We start from the raw sequence: 20,138 nt of genomic DNA on the forward strand, positions 1-20,138 counted from the left end.
GTCACTTGTTTTTTTTACCAAAACAAAAAAAAACCCCTCCCCTTTTTTTTTTCTATTTCTTTTTCTCTTTCCTCCCTTCTCTTTACATACACATACAACATGGTCAACCAAGCTTTTGTTAACGTAAGAAGGACAAATATATGAAAGTTTCTTTTTTTTTTATTTTTACCTCGTTGCATGTGATTCTGTATTTTTTTTCTATATATTAGTTACTCACTTTATTATTATTATTATTATTATTTTATTTATCTGTTTTTGATAAATAGGTTGGACGATGGTCAGCTCTTGCCTTTGGTCTCGTATACGGTTACACTCACAACATTAGTTTGAACAAGCAAGCTGAAGAACAACAAAAGCTAGCTGAATACCGCCATAAAGAAAGCCTTATTGCACAAGCCAAGGCTGCTTATGCCAAACAACAATTGATCAAGGCTGACCCTTCCCCTGTCGCTATGGAATTAGGTAAGTCAAAAAAAAAAAATAATAAAGACAACAATAACATATAGATATATATGTGTATATATATATTATATATACATATATGTGTCTATGTGTCTATGTGGGTAACTTCAGACAACGAACAACTATGGTCGACTATTGGGAACGAGTAGATATTAGATTTGAGTTACTAAAGTATTATTCTTTTTTTCTTGTAGACTTTGAAAACCCCGATTTTGATTTCGAAAAGTACCTCGCTAGCGTTACGATCGATGAACAATAGTTTTATCAAGTACAATTTTTAGATCACTATCCGCATTTGTAGTTTTCCTCCTCTTTCTCTCATCTTTCTTACTATGTTGTCCCTGTTATTCTTTTTTATCTGACATTTTTGTTACTCTCTATATATTTTTTTTTACATGTTATGTTTTTTTTTTTTTGGAAATAAAATTATATATTGATTCCTAGATTTTTACCTTTTTATATATACATTTGTTCTCTGATTGTTATTCATGATTTTTGAACCAAAATTTGTTCGGGAAATCAATTTTTTTTTTTTTTGGTCTTGTCCAATTGTTCTTTTCAAAGTTGCGTCTCTTTTCTCTTTTTCTTTTTTCTCTTTTTTTTTTCTTTCTCTACTTCTTTTACTTGATTAGCAAAAATGAGTACCCACCAACCAATGGAAGAAGACGATGTCGACGACTTTTTGTATGGATCTGATGCTCCAGAAGATAATTACGGAACCACAACAAAATCAGCAAATAAAAAAAGCAAGTTTTTCCAACTAATCATTATTTCAAAAAAAGAAATTCTTCTCACATATATTTTTTTTTCTCTAGTTAATGAAGAAGACGATGAAATATACGAACAATATAATGAATCTTTAGCAAATAGGTAAGGATACAATACTTGTGGAGATACTGGATGCTAAATGTTATAACTACGTATTTTGTTTTATTATTTTGGTACTCGATCATAGTTCATTGACGAATATCAAAGGTGTTGACAAAGAGACGGAATCCAACGAAAACGATGAAGCTATGGAAGAAGACCAAGAAGACGAAGATGAAGAAGATAGCGATGATGTAAGATAACTTGAACACGATCTTATCTCGCGCCTAACTGTTATTATTATTTATTATTAAATAATAGGATTTGGATATCATTTTAGAAGCTGACGATGATCAACCTACAGATTCACAACAAACAACAACGTAAGACTTTGAAAATAATTACTGTTATTCTTCTTTTTTTCTCTCTTTCTTTTTTTAATCATTGTTTTGTATATACTCTCTCACTAGCCAAAAACCTCAAGGAATACCAACAGAAACAACAACGAAAACTTCCAATCCACTCGTTAACATCAAACCAGGACAACAGGTTAAAGAAGCATCACAAACCAATAATACCACATCAGAAACAACTGGTACAACTACAAAATCATCTGGAGGAATTGATTTAGAGGCAGTTGGCGAATACCATGGACAACCAATTACGGATGTGGATTTGGACATTTTTGAAGACAAACCATGGCGAAAACCTGGTGCAGATATCACAGATTATTTTAACTATGGATTCAATGAAGTGACTTGGAGGGCCTATTGTGCAAAACAAAAGACAATGAGAGACAAAAAGGTTAAGACGAACCGAATAAGGTTTGGTACGGAGGATATTAACAACAAACTTTTATTACTTTTCTTTTTTTTTTTTTTTTTTTTGTTTACCAATAGGTTACCGGAAATGTTGATATGGATATGCAAAACTTAATGGGTGGTATGGAAGTACCAGATTTTATGAAGATGGGGATGATGATGCCTATGATGGAAGGTGGTATGCAAATGGGAATGATGAATCCAATGATGAATCCAATGATGGGATTACCACCTCCTCCTCCTCCTTCCTCTTCGTCTCAATCATCAATGGGCGTTCCTTCGATGGGTGGTCCTCAAATGGGTAGTCATCATGGTAAACTGGGTAACCGTAGTAGTGGAAGTACTAGTGGCTCTGGGCGAGTGAATCAAAATTATGGCATGAGTAGTAGTAGTGGTGGTAGCTCCCGTGGATCTCGGCGTTAGTTAGTTAGTTAGTTATAAATCATTATTTTTTTCAATTTCACTTTCATTCCTACTGTAGATATTCTATTTTTTTTTTTTTTTTGTTGACTTTCCAATATAATTACCAATATATTTTGTTGATCACGCTTTACTTATTTTTTTTTTTCCTGTTTTTGATTCACTTTACAATATTATTGATTGAAACACCGTCAGATACTTATTTTTTTTTTTTTTGAAGAAACCATCTTTCCCCTTTCTCTGCTCTAGTTTTATTTCTTCTTCCACTCATTCTATTTTTTTTTTTTTCATTGTTTTTTTCGTCTTGTCTTAATCTGTATCTTTACCTGAACTTCACTAGTTTCCGGTGCAGAACTTAATAATGTCCTCAGAAGGTAACCAAAATAGTAATAATAATAATAATCAACTTTCCTTTTGTCAGTTATTTACATTAATGTTTGGTTGGATTTTTTTTATTCCATATAGTAGATGCACTGAAAGCAAGACTACAAGCATATGAACATAGAGAATCACAATGGAAACAACAATTGGAGAAGGCTCAGTTAGAACATACACAAGTTTTGAACTTGCAACAAAAACTTACACAAGCTGGAACTCATCTCAAAACATTGGCGACTGATAATGCCCATTTACAGCAACAACTCAAAGAACACACATCTTTATCAGGGGAAACGGAGAAACGACTCAAGTCTGAACGTGACCTTTTAGCAGCACAACTAGAGCAACAACAAAGAACGAGTCATTCCACCATTGAGCTCTTATTACAGAACCTCACTATCAATGACAATAATAATGATGACTCTACACCATCATCTCTCCCTGATGTCTTTGACCAGCAACAAGTAAAACAGTACATTGAACAATGGGTTTCCAATTCAAGTAAGCAATCAAGGGAAAAAGGTAATAGAACAAAATATCCTCATATCTTGTATTATATTTGGTACTATATAGTTACACGATTGAAATGTCTCACCACCAACTTCATTTTTCATTTTCTTTAGATACCATTATCAGTACTCTAAGATCTGAAATAGGCCAATTACAAGCAAAACTCGAAGGTAAAATTATAAAAAAATCAAAGGAATTTGCCAGATGACTGGATTCTGATCATTCGCCATTTCTCATCATTTATCTTTATAGAAATGGTAAAGTCAACACGCGTATCATCACCTGTACTACCTGTTTCTTCCATATCAACTCAAACAAGTCCATCCGCTAGTTCAAATGAACATATATCCGTTGATTATTTGGAACAAAATATTAAAGGGTTGATAAACGATACAGAAAGCTACAGCATAGACGCTAACTCCATACCGCCACAACTTTTAGCGACATTAGAACATTTACGAACGCATTTACAAACTCTTGTCGATACTCAACAGGCCAATGCTCTTCAGACTGCTGATGAATCAAAAGGTAGAAAAAAAAGAAAAGATGATGCTTTTTAATCAAAATATCATTTGAAATTGAATCAAATTATTTTTCTATATCTTAGAATTAAAACGTCAAATCACGCAGCTTCAGATGAATGTGAACGAATTGTCAGAAGAAAAAGAACAATGGCTTTCAGATAAAGAAGACTTGGAAACTCAACTGGAAAACAACCGCGGAAAGGATCACGACATACAATTAAAACTGGAGCAAGCCACGAAAGAAAACCGACAACATCAAGAACAATTGGATCAACTTCGTCTCGATCACCGTTTGCTTTTGGACAAGACCAAGGAGTATGAAGAAAAGCTAGCATCCTCCTCTATAGCGTCAACTTCAGCGACTGCAGAAGTTCAAAAATACCAAGAAGAGTTGGCAAAAGCACAAGCAGAACGACAATCATTGTTGGATAAGATCAAGGAGCTTGAGGAGAAATTAGGTACATCGGAAAAAGCACGTCAACAATCGCAAGAACAGGTGGAACGTTTACAACAGGAACATCAAGCTCTTTTGGACAAAATTTCACATATCAAGGATACATTGGCACCAAGATTAGAGGCTGATAAACAACTACGTGTCAAGGTAACAGAATTGACAGCAGAATTGGATCAAACTAAACAACATTTGGAAGAAATGCGGTCTACCATGGTAGCAAGGGATGAAGAATCTAGTCGACAATTAGAAAACAAAGAGCGACATCTATACCAACTACAGGTACGATTTGAAAAGCTACAAGCGGAAAAAGAAGAGCTAGATATATCGACTATGCAATTGGATGCTCGATGTCATCAACTGGAGGATCAAAAGTCTGCTGTTATGGCCGAATTAGATCGAATCAAAAAGCAAATGGCGGATGAATTGCATTCCAGTGCATCAGAACGTGCTAGTTTAGAAAACTTACAATCCGTATTAGAAGAATTCCAAACAAGTAAGTGATGAGAAAGAAATGAATGGATGATATTTTTAGTTGGAAACTAACTTATTTTATACATTTTCTTATTGTTTTATTATTTCTATAGTCAAAGATGCTGAAATCCGAGCTGCTGTAGAACATATTGAACGTCAATTAGAAGTAGCCAAGAAATCATGGATGGAATATGAAGAAAGAGCTAGATTGGCGGAGGTATTAAAAGAAAAAGGAAAAAATGAAGTATAATATATTATGCTTACACTGAATTTATTTCTCATTAGACGGCTCTGGAACAATATCAACATGACGAAGCCAAAACCCCTCAATATGAACGTGAAATCAAGGAAAAGAACTTGTTGATTGGGAAATTACGACATGAAGGTAAAAAAAAAAAAAAAAAAAAAAAAAAAAAAAAAAAAAAAGCTGAAATATTGAGATAGAATGAAGAATATATATATCACTCATCCTCTTTTTTTTATTTTTATTGTTGGAGATAGCGATTATTTTGAATGAACACTTGGTAGAAGCTATGCGCAGATTGAAAGAAGAGTCCAATGAAAGCAATGTTGATCGGCAATTGATTACCAATCTAATAGTAGGATTCTTTTCAGCACCACGAGGTGACAGGAAACGATTTGATATTTTAACCATTATCGCCAGTGTATTACAATTGACGGATGAACAGAAAGAACAAGTCGGATTGATTAGGATGAAAAACAATAATGGCCAACAATCCAATTCGCCTGCTTCAAACACTGGTTGGCAAAGTCCTCGTCAACAACAAGATACTGAACCCAAAGAAGTAAGTGTATATTAATAGCGAAAAAGAAAATACTTAACATTTTTTTTTTTTTTGAAATGTAGTCATTTACAGATGCTTGGATATCGTTCTTACTCAAGGAATCAAATAAACGAAAACCTAATGCACCTTCTTCTCCATCCCCTTCTTCTCCACCTTCTGATCAACATGACATATAGTTAGATATTGCACTCGCGTACATACACAAACAAGCACACACATGTATTATACTTTTTTTTTTTTTTTACGAAATGAAATAGAACACTTCCAGTTTATCCTTTTGATCTTTTTTCTTCGAATCATACTACCATACTATATAACAAAGAGAAAAAATGAATGTATATCTTTTTTTGTTTATTATTCAAGTCATCAAAAAAAAAAAAATTAAACTAAATAAACTACACATCCATATACTAAACTATACTAGTCACTATCATTAGTATGCTTCAACATCCATTATTCTTCAGTTTGTTCTTCTTGCTTTACTTCATTTTCAGCTGCATCCAGATCCACAGGAACCATAGCCACTTTGACAGATATTTCCCGATCACCCAATTTGACATCCTTGAAGTTTTCAATCACTTTTTGTTGTTCAGTTTCATTCTTCACATCGATGAATCCAAATCCTTTTGACCGACCACTAGATAGTTAAGAAAAGGAAGAAGTTGACCAAAAAAGGAAAACAAAGTGAGTCGATTTTATGTTCGGCGAATATATATATATATAACTCAGAGCCAAAATAAAATGCACTCTTTATATCCACTTACTTTCTTAGTCTTGCAATAGAAGCCGATTCAATATTAAAGTTTTCAAACAGGGAGGCCAGTTCTTCATCCGTGGTAGAATATGGCAAATTGGCCACAAAAACGCGTGTAGTAGAAGCAGCAGTAGGACGACGTGTTGGTAATGATCGACGTCGACGACCAGAAGTGGTGTTTTTAGTTTTTGTTGTGCGAGGTGTCTTTGGTCTGGCTACTTGTACAGTGATTTCGCGTTCATCCATATTCGTCTTGTTGAATTTTTCAACTGCCTTTTCAGCTTCTTCAGATGTTTCAAACGTGACAAATCCATATCCTGCTGATCGATATCTACCTCTTCGAATCACTGTGGCATTGATCCTAAATAAAATAGAAAGATCGCGTTAGTGACATTTACTTTCTGTTTTAATAATAATAATAATAATAATAATAAAAAAGAATATGAAGAAATGACTTACACTTTTCCAGCAGATTCAAAATATTTACCAAGAGCTTCCTTGTCTGTTGAGAAGGATAGGTTACCAACAAATACCTTTTTTTTCACATAGCAACGAAAGTAAATAATAATAATAATGTTAATAATAACAAAAGAAACATATATGGAGAGTGAATGAAAAGTCTTCAATCTATATATAAGTATTATTATTTTCAACTTACTTTATTATCTTCCTTTTCAGCTGTAGTGGACATTATTAAAATAATAAAAACAAGTTGCGTTTAATGGTAAGAAAACAAAAATGAAAGAAAGGAAAAAAAAAAAGAGTGAAAAAAAAAACGTTATGAAATTTTGATCGAGTGGTATTCAATGTCAGCAGGGAGTTGTGCAACAGAAATTGCAGTTTGCCAAAAATGGAACAATCAGAATGTTCAACAAAAAGGGAGTTTATTAAAAAAAGTCTATTTCTCACTTACAAAAAAAAAAATGAAATAAATTTATTTTTATAATCAAATTATATTCTTTAAAATAGACAACAACAATCAATCAATCCTTACATTATCTAATTGTTTTAAATTTAATGTCAATATAATCAAAGTTCAATGTGCAAAAAAAAAAAAAAAAAAAAGGTAGTTCATTGAATTAAACTCAGACATTGGGACAATTATTTTTTGTCTCCTCTTTTTTTTTTTCATTTCTTTTTTCTTTCTTTTTTTTTTTTTTTTTTTCTTTTTATTATTATTATTATTGCCTGGCTTTGTCAATGTTATCGCCATCCCATGATTCTACGTTTTATGAACATACAGCACCAACTCGACAATGGAGTATACGTCAAGCCAATAGTCGTCTCTATTCACGTGGATTGGAATCAGCTTTAGAAAGTGATCTTACTCTACAACAAATGGAAGAAAAGAACAGCCCTGTTATTCCTTTGAACCATCTCGATAGCAACAAAAACCTTGATCGACATTCAAATAATCCCTATAAATCGTTTACTAGTCAAGAACAACATCAATCTATTGGTTATGGTTTTCAACAGGATCCTTTTGCTGTATCACCCATGGAAGCTTGGCAAGAGATGAAAGACTACAATCTTCAAGTCAATGGTATTCCAACATTGGATCAATTATTACGTTTACCAACTAGTAGTCCAATCACACAAACCCAATTCTCATCATTTTTACGACGACGTGGAGCTCAACAAAACCTCAACTTTTTATTACAACTGGAAACTCATCAACGGCTGTGGCAGGCATATCTTAATAGTGTAGAACGACAACAACGACCTGAAATGAAATCTGACCGTTCAAGTAAACTTTTATCACAACAAACACAATGGAGTCCTACTACTGATTATTTTGAAACACCTGATACTATGGATTTGTTACAATCTATTCAAGGCAGTCATACTCATCTTCCATCCGCAAATCAAACTTATGCTTCAAGAACGCTACATGAAGACAAATCACTTTCTCGTCATGATGTTGTACAAAATGCTATACGAATCTATAGAACCTTTTGTAGTCGATATGATGCTGCTCAATTGATCCATTTACCTGATGATCATCGTGCAGCTTTGGAAACTTTGGTGGAAACAAATCAACGACCAGAACCTGTGATTTTTGATGCAGCAAGATCCCACGTGTTTGATGTCCTCAATATGTTTTATTACCCTCAATTTGTAGATGCTGTTCTTTATACCAATGTATCGACATGGTCTTCCCGTTTGTTTTTGGTGATTGGACTTGTACTATTGACCTTTGGATTGGCTTTAGAATTTGCATTTATATTTTTGGATGCTGGAAATACTGGTACAAGGTCGTGGGCCTTTTTACCTTTTTTATTTAGTTGGGCTGGTTTATTAACTGGTGTTACTCATTTTGCCTGGTGGTCTGCTTGGTTAAAAAGAAGGTAGATTAGATAAAAACACAATCTTACAAGATTGGTATTAATGATGATTATTATAGTGAAACAAGTTTTATGGTATTTGTTCCTGTTGAAGATAAAACTGTGATCAAGATTCATCAAAAACGGGCGTTTATATTCTGTGTGGCCAACGTTTTAATAGCTTTTGTCAATACCATTATCTTTGTGTTTATTCCTGCACATAGATTATAATCTTTATTATTATATTTATTTCTTCAATTCCCTTATACTTTTTTTTTTTTATTCCTGGATATCCATTTCATCATTCTCCTTTTAGCTTAGATGAACCCCCTCTCTTCCTCGTTGTTGTCTGAATATACGTGCACTGGTTGCAATATCCTACTCGTTTACTATCATTCTCCCATCATTTACCTCTCCCTTTACTTATTATTAGTATTATTATTATTATTATTATTATTATTATTATTATTATCATTACTATTCTATTACCTCAAAGTCATCCAATCAATTGTTTCTATGATATAAATAAATACTCCTTTTCGACTCCCTTATCTTATCCAATCATGTTTGTTTCTTACATATATATATATATAATATTCAACACGTTATGATGTGATGATCCTTTTTGAAAAAAAAATCCCATCTACCTCCCTGGATACAATTCTTGTTTACAATTCTTTTGAGGAGCTCACACATCTATCTTCCAAATATGGTAACCTCCTATCCATCTGTTTTCTCAACAATATGTAGTAGAGTCTTCACGAGGGTGATTATCATGTATTTTGTGAATAATATGTTTGGCTTTTTCCTCCACAGAGTAGAATCATCAACGAACGAACGGAAAAGAAGAGAAAGACGATAAAATCAACCATTTTTAAAACTAAAAATAAAAAATAATAATAATAAAAAACAAAAAAAAATTCCAGCAAACTGGTAAATCAAAAAAGTGACCGTAAACGGAATGGAAGATTGGACTTAATCATGATTGCCCTTCTATATTGGTAAGCACATTCATACAGGTCCAGTTTCAATGAAATACATCAAAGGGAGTTTCCTTTATAGATTTTTTTTTTTAAATTAAAGCTGTTACAAGATGGATGATGGAAATAAACCTTACTGTACCATGATGATGAAGGGGTATAGGAGTACCATCGGCTTTTTTTTTTTTTTTTTTTTGAATCGTGTGCTGCCATAAAGTGTACTCATCTATTATTATGTAAATGTGTATGAAAAAGACTTGACTTTATACTCATCTATTTGTATTTTCATTCTACTAAGGACCTGATGTATTCATTTCACTTTATTGGACACATTACAGTTGAAATATTGACGGCAAAATGTTGAAGTATGTGTGACTTTTTCAGGTTAACCAAAAAGCCATATCAATCGCATGCCATCAATGTTTATCTTTTTCTGTGGTGTCATTTTCTTGCTTTTAAATGCAACCACTCATCTAATGCATTTCTTTTCCCCGGTTTGTTTATTAGAAGTAGATTGATTCTGTATTCTTTTTCCGGTTCGTTGTCTTCTTCCTCTTTTTTTTTATTCTTAAACCTTTTTTTGTTAATAGTAAACACTGTGATTATAGACTAGAGATTTGATTCCTTATCTCTTTTTTCTGTGTAGTGTGTCTTCTCTCTCTCTCTCTTTTTATTTTTTACCCCATCATCATCACCATCATCATCCTTTACGTTTTGTCATCAATAACGATATCTCGATCGTCTATCAAAAAAGGATATAAAGAGTTGAAAACGAATAGAAAAAAAATCATCTCGATTGATTTCTTTTTAGGGTCTTGATATTCTATTGAAGACAACATTCTTATACTTTTTCTTTTTTTTTGATTGATCAATCAACTTTATTTATTTATTTTTTTTATAAGCGAATGCCTCCATCATCTCGTTCTGACGCGAAAAACGATCATCCATCAACCAGCATTAGTACGAATTTACTACAACCACAAAATTCCCTAGTTGGTGAGGAGGTGGAGCCGATGAAATCAGAAGGAGCGGTAGATAAAACACATTCACGACTAAAAATGCCACTTCCTGCTCCTTATGGAGAATCGAATTCAAAACGACATAAATCACAGCAATCTATTGCACCTTCTATAGATTCCGAACATCGTCATAAATCACAACAGTCCCTTGTTTCTGAGCATCGACAAAATAAGCATCGTTCAGATTATGGTCGTACTGGTCATAAATCTAGACATAAGACAGAAAAAGATCAAATTTCAAGTGATGATTTCCCAGAAATACAAGCTTACTATGCTAGGTAAAATATCATGATTATTTTTGATATGTCTTGATCTTATCCCTTTTTTTCTTTTTATAGTATCATCAATGATCCGAAAATTATGCCTAGTGTAAGGCATGAGCATGCTCCTCCAGCACCAGGCCCCGACAGTAAAAAAAAAAAAAAAAAAAAAAAAAAAAATTCTCAATTCTTATTTTTCTTTCTTTCTTTCTTTTTTTTTTTTTTATAAAAGATCATTCCAAGAGTCAACGTTCGCGTGAACCTCAAATATATTTGACACCTGATCCTGAACTTCCATATACTCACTCTTCATTTTCCACTGGACATATACCATTCTTTGCTCAACAACAACAACAACAACAATTACAATTACAGTTACAAGAACAACAACAACAAATACTATTACAGCAACAACAACAACAACAGCAACAATACCAAGAAGATGGATCTGATGTGGATGTATTAGCTGCTTTGGTGGATGGTAATGATGACCGATATATGCGTTATGCTACCTCTGCTGATTCTATGCTTGCTGCTATTCAAAGTCAAAAATATCGCAACAAGATGATTGAAACCAATGCTTCTCTTGATGATCTTCGTTCTACAAAGGATTACAATGGTGTACGACAATACAGTTTACGAGACTTTAGTGACACGAAATATCCTTCATGGTCTGGTTGTGGTGACAATGGTGGTTCTGATACTCCAATGACTTGTGAACAAATTGAATCTGTGATGCAACTTTTGGGGAAAAAGTTTGGTTTCCAAGCTGATAGTATTAGCAATATGTACGATCATCTTATGGTGATGTTGGATTCACGATCATCAAGGTTACGTCCTCAGATAGCTTTGGATTCTTTACATGCGGATTATATTGGTGGTGAAGAAGCCAATTATCGAAAATGGTATTTTGCAGCACAAATGGATTGTATGGATCGTGATCCTGAAGATATCAAACAAGAAATAGAAGAAAACAACAATGATGAATTTGCCTGGTTACAATCTGCAGAAACAAAATGGATGAATACAATGCGAGGACTCGATAACGAAACCAAGATCAGAGATTTGGCTCTCTATTTACTACTCTGGGGTGAGGCTGCTGCTATTCGATTTACTCCTGAAGCCCTTTGTTTTATTTACAAGAATGCACGGGATTATGACAAGTATTCGGATGACAAGGATTTGACTGCTTATGACAAGGTGAAGGAAGGTGCTTATTTGGACAACGTGGTGACTCCTTTTTATCGGTTCTTCCGGGATCAAACATATGAAAATTATGATGGCCGTTATGTCAAGCGAGAAAAGGACCATGATCAAACTATTGGATATGACGATGTGAATCAATTTTTTTGGCACCCAAAATGCTTTGAACGGATATTTATTGATGACAAGAAAACAACACTTGCAAGTCTGCCTCCACATGCTAGATACCATGCTCTCTATCAAGTCGATTGGCAACATGTATTTAAAAAAACATACAAGGAAAAACGATCTTGGATGCATGCCTCCATCAACTTTACTCGTGTTTGGATTATTCATATTGTCTCTTTCTGGTACTATATTAGTGCAAACGCTCCTACAATGTATTTGGATCCTGATCCTGCTATTGCTTACGAAGAATCGGCTGTTCAATGGTCTGTTGTTGGTCTTGGTGGTGTGGTTGCCGTATTGATCATGTTGATTGGATCCTTTGCTGAATTGACCTACCTACCAATGTCTTGGGTTAGTACCAAAATCATCACAAGGCGGATTGGATTCCTGATTTTACTATTGATTATCAACGCTGGCCCTTCCTTTTATTGTGTATTCCTGGATCGTACAAGTCTTACTTCCAAACTTATTGCTTTGACTCAACTCCTCATCAGTATTGCGACAACCCTCTTTCTCGTTTTTACTCCTTCAGCTTACCTCTTCATTGGACGAGACAAGCGTTATCGGAACAATTTGGCTTATCGACAATTTACGGCAAACTTTCCTACTTTGAAACCAATCGATCGAATCATGTCTATTTCCCTCTGGGTATGTGTTTTTTCGTGCAAGTTATTGGAATCCTACTTCTTCTTGGCTCTTTCCTTCAAGGATCCTCTCAAGGTGATGTCTCGGATGCAGATTGAAAATTGTAATGATGCAGTATTGAATACATTACTTTGTGACTATATGCCTTCCATTACAATTGTTCTCATGTTTCTCATGGATTTGATTCTCTACTTTCTGGATACTTATCTTTGGTACATCATTTGGAATACAGTATTTTCTGTTGCTCGATCGTTTTATCTGGGTATATCCATTTGGTCTCCTTGGCGAAATATCTTCTCTCGACTACCAAAACGAATCTTTGTTAAACTGTTGGCTACTACTGATATTCAAATTAAATACAAGCCCAAGGTACTTTGCTCTCAAATTTGGAACGCTATTGTTATCACTATGTACAGGGAACATCTTATCACTGCTGATCATGTTCAAAGAATGTTATATCAACAGGTAAAAAAAAAAAAAAAAAAAAAAAAAAAAAAAAAGAATAGAAAACAATTGATTTATAAAATCATCTATATTGATTCTTTTAATAGGAAGCTAGTTCTACGGATGGACGAAAGACATTGAAACCACCAACCTTTTTTGTATCACAAGAAGACACTGCCTTCAAGACTGAATATTTTCCCAAACATAGTGAAGCGGAACGTCGAATCCACTTTTTTGCTCAAAGCTTGACAACACCGATGCCTCCTCCGAGACCCGTGGAATGTATGCCATCATTCACTGTACTTACCGTAAGTGATCAATATATATATATATATATATAATTATAAATATCAAATTGATTTCTTATTTTTTTTTTCTTCCGATTTATTCAGCCTCACTATGGTGAAAAGATATTATTGACCTTACGTGAAATTATTAGAGAAGATGATCAGAATAGTCGTGTAACACTTTTGGAATATCTCAAACAACTTCATTCAGCAGAATGGGAAAATTTTGTCAAGGATACCAAGATCATGGCCGACGAAGAATTAAATGAAGATATCAATCGCAGCACATCGACATTTTCTGAAATTACCGAAAAAGGCACAGCAAAAGCAAAAGTGGATGATCTACCATTCTACTGCATTGGATTCAAATCATCAAAACCTGAATACACTTTACGGACAAGGATATGGGCATCTCTTAGGGCACAAACTCTCTATCGTACGGTCAGTGGATTTATGAACTATCGAAAGGCGATTCGACTTTTATACAGAGTAGAGAATCCAGATAGTGTACAGGGCTATCGAGAAGAACATGAACAACTGGAAAAAGACTTGGATCGACTTGCCAATCGCAAATTCAAGTTCCTAGTGGCTATGCAGCGATACGCCAAATTCAACGCAACAGAAGCAGAAGATGCCGAATTCCTATTCTCAGCTTATCCTGACCTTCAAGTGGCCTATGTAGATGAAGAAGAACCTGCCAAGGATGGTGTAAATAATGGTGAATCAATATTTTATTCGGCTTTGGTGGATGGACATTGCAAAAAGACAGAAAATGGTAAACGTATACCCAAATATCGTATTCGAGTTCCTGGCAATCCTATCTTGGGTGATGGTAAATCTGACAATCAAAATCATGCCTTGATTTTTTATCGTGGTGAATTCTTACAATTGGTGGATGCAAATCAAGATAACTACTTGGAAGAATGTCTGAAGATTAGAAATGTACTTGGTGAATTTGAAAACTTGGATCCGATTGATCATTCTCCTTATTCAGTAGCATACAACGACAATAACAACAAGAAAACATCACCTGTGGCAATCGTGGGCGCTCGGGAATATATCTTTTCGGAAAACATTGGTGTACTGGGTGATGTGGCGGCTGGCAAGGAACAAACATTTGGAACATTGACTCAACGTATCATGGCTAAGATCGGTGGCAAATTGCATTATGGACATCCTGATTTTTTGAATGCCATCTTTATGACGACTCGAGGTGGTGTTAGCAAGGCTCAAAAAGGATTACATCTCAACGAAGACATCTATGCTGGTATGAATGCCTTTACACGTGGTGGACGGATAAAACACACAGAATACTTTCAATGTGGCAAAGGGCGTGATCTTGGATTTGGATCGATTCTCAATTTTACAACAAAAATTGGTACTGGTATGGGTGAACAAATGCTATCACGAGAATACTACTATATCGGTACACAGCTTCCATTGGATAGGTTCTTGACGTTTTATTATGCACATCCCGGCTTCCATATCAACAATATCTTTATCATGCTGTCTGTCCAAATGTTTATGTATGCATTATTATTTATTGCTGCGATGGGATCAACTCTGGTGGTATGTGAATACAATGCGGATGCTCCTGAAGATGCTCCTTTGAGTCCTGCTGGTTGTTACAACATGGTTCCTATTTTTGAATGGGTGAAACGGTGTATTCTATCTATCTTTGTTGTATTTTTTGTCGCCTTTATGCCATTGTTTTTACAGGAATTGACGGAACGTGGATTTTGGCGTAGTTTGACAAGATTAGGTCGTCACTTTATCTCACTATCCCCACTGTTTGAAATCTTTGTGACTCAAATCTATACCAATTCTGTTTTGGACAATCTGATCTTTGGTGGTGCACAATACATCGGTACTGGTCGTGGATTTGCTACATCTCGTATTCCATTTTCTGTCCTGTACTCTCGGTTTTCCAATTCTAGTATTTATTCTGGGGCGCGCAATTTAGTGATTATGTTGTTTGTATCCTTGGCAGTGTGGATTCCTCATTTGATTTACTTTTGGTTTACGGTGATTGCATTGATTATCTCTCCATTCGTGTTCAATCCCAATCAATTTGCACTAGTAGACTTTTTGGTGGATTATCGGGAATATATACGCTGGCTGTCTCGTGGCAATTCAAAATCGCACAAGAGTTCATGGATCAACCATTGTCGATTATCAAGGACCCGGATTACTGGTTATAAACGACGGATGAAATCATCAGAAGTGCTGGGCGATATTCCACGTGCACGAATGGGAACAGTATTTTACTCTGAAATCCTTCAACCTGTGTTACTGGCTGTGTTATGTATTATGCCTTATGTGTTTGTGAAAAGTTTCGACCCTGATGACAATATGCAACCAAGTACAGGACCTAGTGGTCTGATTCGTATAGGTGTCTTGGCCTTGGCTCCTGTTCTTCTCAACGCCGGTGCTTTGGCTATCTTCTTTTGTATCTCTATCACTTTGGGTTCTCTCTTCAGTTTATGTTGTGGCAAATTTGGATCCGTCATTGCTGCTATGGTACACGGGTGGGCGGTCATCAACCTTATTCTGATCTTTGAAGGATTGATGTTACTGGAAGAATGGAAACCAATATTTGTTGTTTTGGGAATCGTGTCTATTGTTGCTATTCAACGCTGTGTACTCAAGATTCTGACTGTATTGTTTTTGACTCGCGAATTCAAACATGATGGTGCAAATCGAGGTTGGTGGACTGGCAAGTGGTATGGTCATGGGGTAAGCAATGATACTAGAATTATATATATATATGATTGATGACTCATTTCAATTCTTATCTTTCTATTTCTATTACTCAAACTAGCTTGGTTGGCATGGTAAGTCACACTTTACTAAAAAAAAAAAAAAAAAAAAAAAAAAAAAAAAAAAAAAAAAAAAAAAAAAAAAAAAAAAAAAAAAAAAAAAAAAAAAAGGGACTTTGACATCAATCGTATTGATCATCATCATTGTCATGCTTTTTTTTTTTTTATCTAGCTGCATCACAACCACTTCGGGAATTTATCTGCAAGATTGTCGAGATGAGTGAATTTGCCACAGACTTTATTTTGGGTCATTGTATCCTATTTGTGTTATCACTTTTCTGTCTGATCCCCTGTGTAAATACGGCACACTCACTCATGTTATTCTGGCTACGACCAAGCAAACAAATACGACCACCCATTTGGACAGCAAAGGAACGAAAAGAACGGTATCGGATATCGATTGTGTATGGTCTGTTATTCGTGCTGATGTTTGTGATCTTTGTGACATTACTTGGTGCTCCCTTGGCATTAGCCGGTTCTTTAACATTTGTTGATCCTAGATCTCTTCCTATTTGATTCCTTTCTATTATATATTTTCCCTTTAATTCATTCAACTTATATTATTATTTTTTATTATTATTATTATTATTTTTATTATTATTTTATCATAGAATCATCACCCCCATTTTTGTCATTTTGAATTTATCTTTGACCAAACCTGAAAAACCAATCAATAAATAAAGTATTACCATTGTCTTGTACTTATCTCTTTATCTTTTTATATATTTGTTCCTATTGTCTTTCTTTTTAAGAGAAAAAAAAAGGCATCAACTATTCATCCAGACATCAGAAATATGGTACTAGTAATTTTTATTGAGAGAAGGGATAAATATGAAATCAATTGTCTAATCATGAATAAAAGTAGAATGTATGAATATATGAATAAGTGTGCGTTTGGATAAATGATATATAGGGTTATAGTTTAATAGATTGTAAGATCTTGACGGCAATTTCAAACTACCATAAAAAAAAATATGAGAAACTAAACCTTTTTTTTTTTTTTTTTTTTTGATCACTTACGCAGGCAACAATGACAGCAATGATAATCAGATAAATGATAATCAATGTCTGATACTCCACACCAAAGTTGGTTAAATGATCTCGTAACATGGATAAGAGATCAGAGATCACCCGAAGACGATCATTCAAGATTTTAGCCCTTTGTGGTATTTCCAGATATTCTAAATGAAAAAAAAAAGTTATTCACTATCGGGATGATCTATTTTCTTACCTCGAATAGCATTGTACATAGGTTGAAGAGCAGGCTCTGACCAAAAGATTTCAGGTGTATCTAAAAAAAAAAAAAAAGGAATGAATACCCCCTTTCATTCGATTCAATCTAAAAAAAAAAAAAAAAAAAAAAAAAAAAAAAAGCTTACCAAGCACATTGGAAACCAAATTCACGTTCATCCGTAGATTGAAGAGTTGTCCATTGATTTTTGTGATTTCAGTTCTTGTTTTCCCCAATCGACCTGTTTCTGCCATTTCTTTTGGTAAATGTTTTGTATCCTATAAAAGAAAGATGTAAGTATATCTAACCATGTCCTAATAGGAAGAAAAAAATGGCGGCATTTTTTTTTTTTTTTTTTTTACCTCGATTGTCTTATCCATAATATCTTCATATCTAGCAAGTACAGCACTTTGAGAAAGTCCATGAGAAAGAGTCAACTTGATCATATGATTGCCAGTTTTCATGGTAATCATGTCATTGAATATTCTGGGTTTCAGTTGTGAGGTGTCGTATTGGAAATGCATTTCTTCAATTTGTAAGTCTTCATCAGGATTATCACGGAAAGGTCGTACTGAGAATTCGGCCAAATCTTCAAGCATTAATAGTTCTTCAGCTCGACGGAAGTTCCAGAATACCACCACTCCATAATCAAAGATAAATACTTCACCTCCAGTAAATGGCTTTCGATTTTGATGTACTACTTCATCCTTTTGTTGTTGTTGTTGTTGTTGTTGTTGGTCTTCATGTTGATCTCTTTCATGCTTCTGTTGTTCTTCATCATCTTCATGTCGTTGTTCATCATGATGTTCGGGGTAACCTTCTTGTTGTTGTTGTTGTTGTTGTTGATTTTCATGTTCCAAATACATATCATCACTGCGATCATAACTATTATTGATTTGATTTGTATTATTTTCAGATGATTGTAAAGTTGAGTCTTCTTGATATGTCATTTCATTGTCCAGATGATGATGATGATCAGTTGGATGATGGTATTCAGGGAAAGGATAACCTGGACGAGGAGATATCGAGTCTATCAGAGGAGAGCCTTCTTGATCAATATTGTCTTCATCATAATTCATTTCAGCTTCTTCATTTTCAAGTCGTTGTTGAGATAAGGCTGCACGATGTTGTTGTTCAGTGGGTCGTTCAGATGAGATACTACTGACACCATCATCTTCATTGATATTTGCATTCAAATTGTCTTCATACTGTTGATTATCCATTTGACTATATCGTCGAGGAGCTGGAGGTCTTGGAGAAGCACTTCGTACACGGATGTTCCAGAGATTTTCCTTATCAGGTCGTAAAGTCATCAGAGGAAAATGATAAGCAGCATATAAAGCTTCGTCATATTGTCTTGGAATGACATGATGATGTTCTCGTAAGAATGGTCGTACTCGAGCAAGATTATATCCTTCACCAGTACAATAGGCCGCCACTCGTGGTAGTTGAGCAAAGTCTCGTTCATCCTTTGGCATACGTTCAGCTGCTGTACGAGATCCAAAAGTCCATTCTGTAGGTAAATCAACACCAGTAGTATGATGAGATCTCCAATAATCAGATTCCGGTTGTTGTTGTTGTTGTTGTTGTTCTTGTATGTATTCTATTGGAAGACCATGACTAAGTTGTTGAAGGTGAGAAGCATCAAAGGTTTGACCTAATGGTTTCATAGGTTCATGGTCTTCAGGAAGGACAGCTAAAGTAGATTCTGATTCAGTGGATGCTTGAGGAAAGAGAACCAATTTTTGTGATACTTTGCTACTTCTGAGAGGTTGAGCTTTTGGTTTCAATAATGGTGTGGTATCCAAAGTTTTATTGACAAGTGGTTGAGGAATGGGATTGCTTTTTAAAACTTGTTTCGAAATAGCAGAAGCTTTGTTGGTTTGAGAAGTAGATTTACTTGGTTTTTTCGAACTTCCTTCTGTTGATATTCGTTTCATGATATAATATCGTCTCAAATAAAATAAAAAAAAAAAAAGAAAAGAAAAAGGAAATATAAGTGTGTGCATGGGCAATTTTTTTTTTCTACTTTCAATAATCTGCCTACAGACGTTCAAACTCAGATACCTTCCAGTTTAAAACTTCAAACGAACCAAGCTATTAATAAATCATTCCTTCGTGTATCGCGTTTATTTTTTTTTTCTTCTGTGTTATTGGAGATCATATTGCATTGGCATTTGAACATATTTACAATGATTCTTCTTTGATATTATGGGGATGGATTATGTCCAATGATTAGCCGTTGTATAATTTGTAGTTGATGATTGATAAAAGAGGTATGAATTTCGGGCGTGATAGGTGGTTGATGCATACTAAGGGTGGTTGATGCATACTCTATGGATTCATATTCA

General features: G+C 34.5%; 7 protein-coding genes across 7 annotated transcripts; 5 read left to right on the forward strand and 2 right to left on the reverse strand.

The window, feature by feature from the left end:
* Positions 1 to 35: 35 nt before the first annotated feature.
* Positions 36 to 907, forward strand: BX664DRAFT_326717 (ATP synthase E chain-domain-containing protein). The gene is made up of 3 exons (XM_051544286.1): positions 36 to 123; positions 267 to 462; positions 657 to 907. The coding sequence occupies exons 1-3, from the start codon at positions 100 to 102 to the stop codon at positions 719 to 721; spliced, it is 285 nt and encodes a 94-aa protein (XP_051403808.1). The 5' UTR covers positions 36 to 99; the 3' UTR covers positions 722 to 907.
* Positions 908 to 1,041: 134 nt separating this feature from the next.
* On the forward strand, positions 1,042 to 2,594 carry BX664DRAFT_326719 (Fip1 motif-domain-containing protein). Its single transcript, XM_051544287.1, has 6 exons — positions 1,042 to 1,208; positions 1,278 to 1,332; positions 1,418 to 1,523; positions 1,591 to 1,652; positions 1,740 to 2,073; positions 2,169 to 2,594. The coding sequence occupies exons 1-6, from the start codon at positions 1,100 to 1,102 to the stop codon at positions 2,511 to 2,513; spliced, it is 1,011 nt and encodes a 336-aa protein (XP_051403809.1). The 5' UTR covers positions 1,042 to 1,099; the 3' UTR covers positions 2,514 to 2,594.
* Positions 2,595 to 2,719: 125 nt separating this feature from the next.
* BX664DRAFT_82426 (uncharacterized protein) lies at positions 2,720 to 5,960 on the forward strand. The gene is made up of 9 exons (XM_051549754.1): positions 2,720 to 2,884; positions 2,979 to 3,410; positions 3,512 to 3,568; positions 3,651 to 3,926; positions 4,006 to 4,869; positions 4,961 to 5,064; positions 5,133 to 5,232; positions 5,349 to 5,653; positions 5,716 to 5,960. The coding sequence occupies exons 1-9, from the start codon at positions 2,872 to 2,874 to the stop codon at positions 5,827 to 5,829; spliced, it is 2,265 nt and encodes a 754-aa protein (XP_051403810.1). The 5' UTR covers positions 2,720 to 2,871; the 3' UTR covers positions 5,830 to 5,960.
* A 146-nt stretch (positions 5,961 to 6,106) lies between these two features.
* On the reverse strand, positions 6,107 to 7,098 carry BX664DRAFT_347542 (uncharacterized protein; the record flags this gene model as incomplete). Its single annotated transcript, XM_051547547.1, has 4 exons — positions 6,107 to 6,290; positions 6,418 to 6,768; positions 6,867 to 6,940; positions 7,066 to 7,098. The coding sequence occupies 4 exons, from the start codon at positions 7,096 to 7,098 to the stop codon at positions 6,107 to 6,109; spliced, it is 642 nt and encodes a 213-aa protein (XP_051403811.1).
* Positions 7,099 to 7,578: 480 nt separating this feature from the next.
* BX664DRAFT_378286 (uncharacterized protein) lies at positions 7,579 to 9,231 on the forward strand. The gene is made up of 2 exons (XM_051548819.1): positions 7,579 to 8,755; positions 8,812 to 9,231. The coding sequence occupies exons 1-2, from the start codon at positions 7,608 to 7,610 to the stop codon at positions 8,960 to 8,962; spliced, it is 1,299 nt and encodes a 432-aa protein (XP_051403812.1). The 5' UTR covers positions 7,579 to 7,607; the 3' UTR covers positions 8,963 to 9,231.
* Positions 9,232 to 11,215: 1,984 nt separating this feature from the next.
* Positions 11,216 to 17,236, forward strand: BX664DRAFT_293185 (1,3-beta-glucan synthase component-domain-containing protein). Its single transcript, XM_051542032.1, has 5 exons — positions 11,216 to 13,471; positions 13,558 to 13,758; positions 13,843 to 16,473; positions 16,559 to 16,571; positions 16,729 to 17,236. The coding sequence occupies exons 1-5, from the start codon at positions 11,489 to 11,491 to the stop codon at positions 17,070 to 17,072; spliced, it is 5,172 nt and encodes a 1,723-aa protein (XP_051403813.1). The 5' UTR covers positions 11,216 to 11,488; the 3' UTR covers positions 17,073 to 17,236.
* A 235-nt stretch (positions 17,237 to 17,471) lies between these two features.
* BX664DRAFT_257005 (uncharacterized protein) lies at positions 17,472 to 19,727 on the reverse strand (the record flags this gene model as incomplete). The annotated part of the gene is made up of 7 exons (XM_051540485.1): positions 17,472 to 17,513; positions 17,577 to 17,737; positions 17,788 to 17,847; positions 17,936 to 18,043; positions 18,197 to 18,484; positions 18,605 to 18,874; positions 19,016 to 19,727. The coding sequence occupies 7 exons, from the start codon at positions 19,725 to 19,727 to the stop codon at positions 17,472 to 17,474; spliced, it is 1,641 nt and encodes a 546-aa protein (XP_051403814.1).
* Positions 19,728 to 20,138: the final 411 nt, after the last annotated feature.

The sequence above is a fragment of the Halteromyces radiatus genome, assembly GCF_025201355.1.
Source record: "Halteromyces radiatus strain CBS 162.75 chromosome Unknown BX664scaffold_2, whole genome shotgun sequence".
NCBI classification, from domain to species: Eukaryota; Fungi; Mucoromycota; class Mucoromycetes; order Mucorales; family Cunninghamellaceae; genus Halteromyces; species Halteromyces radiatus.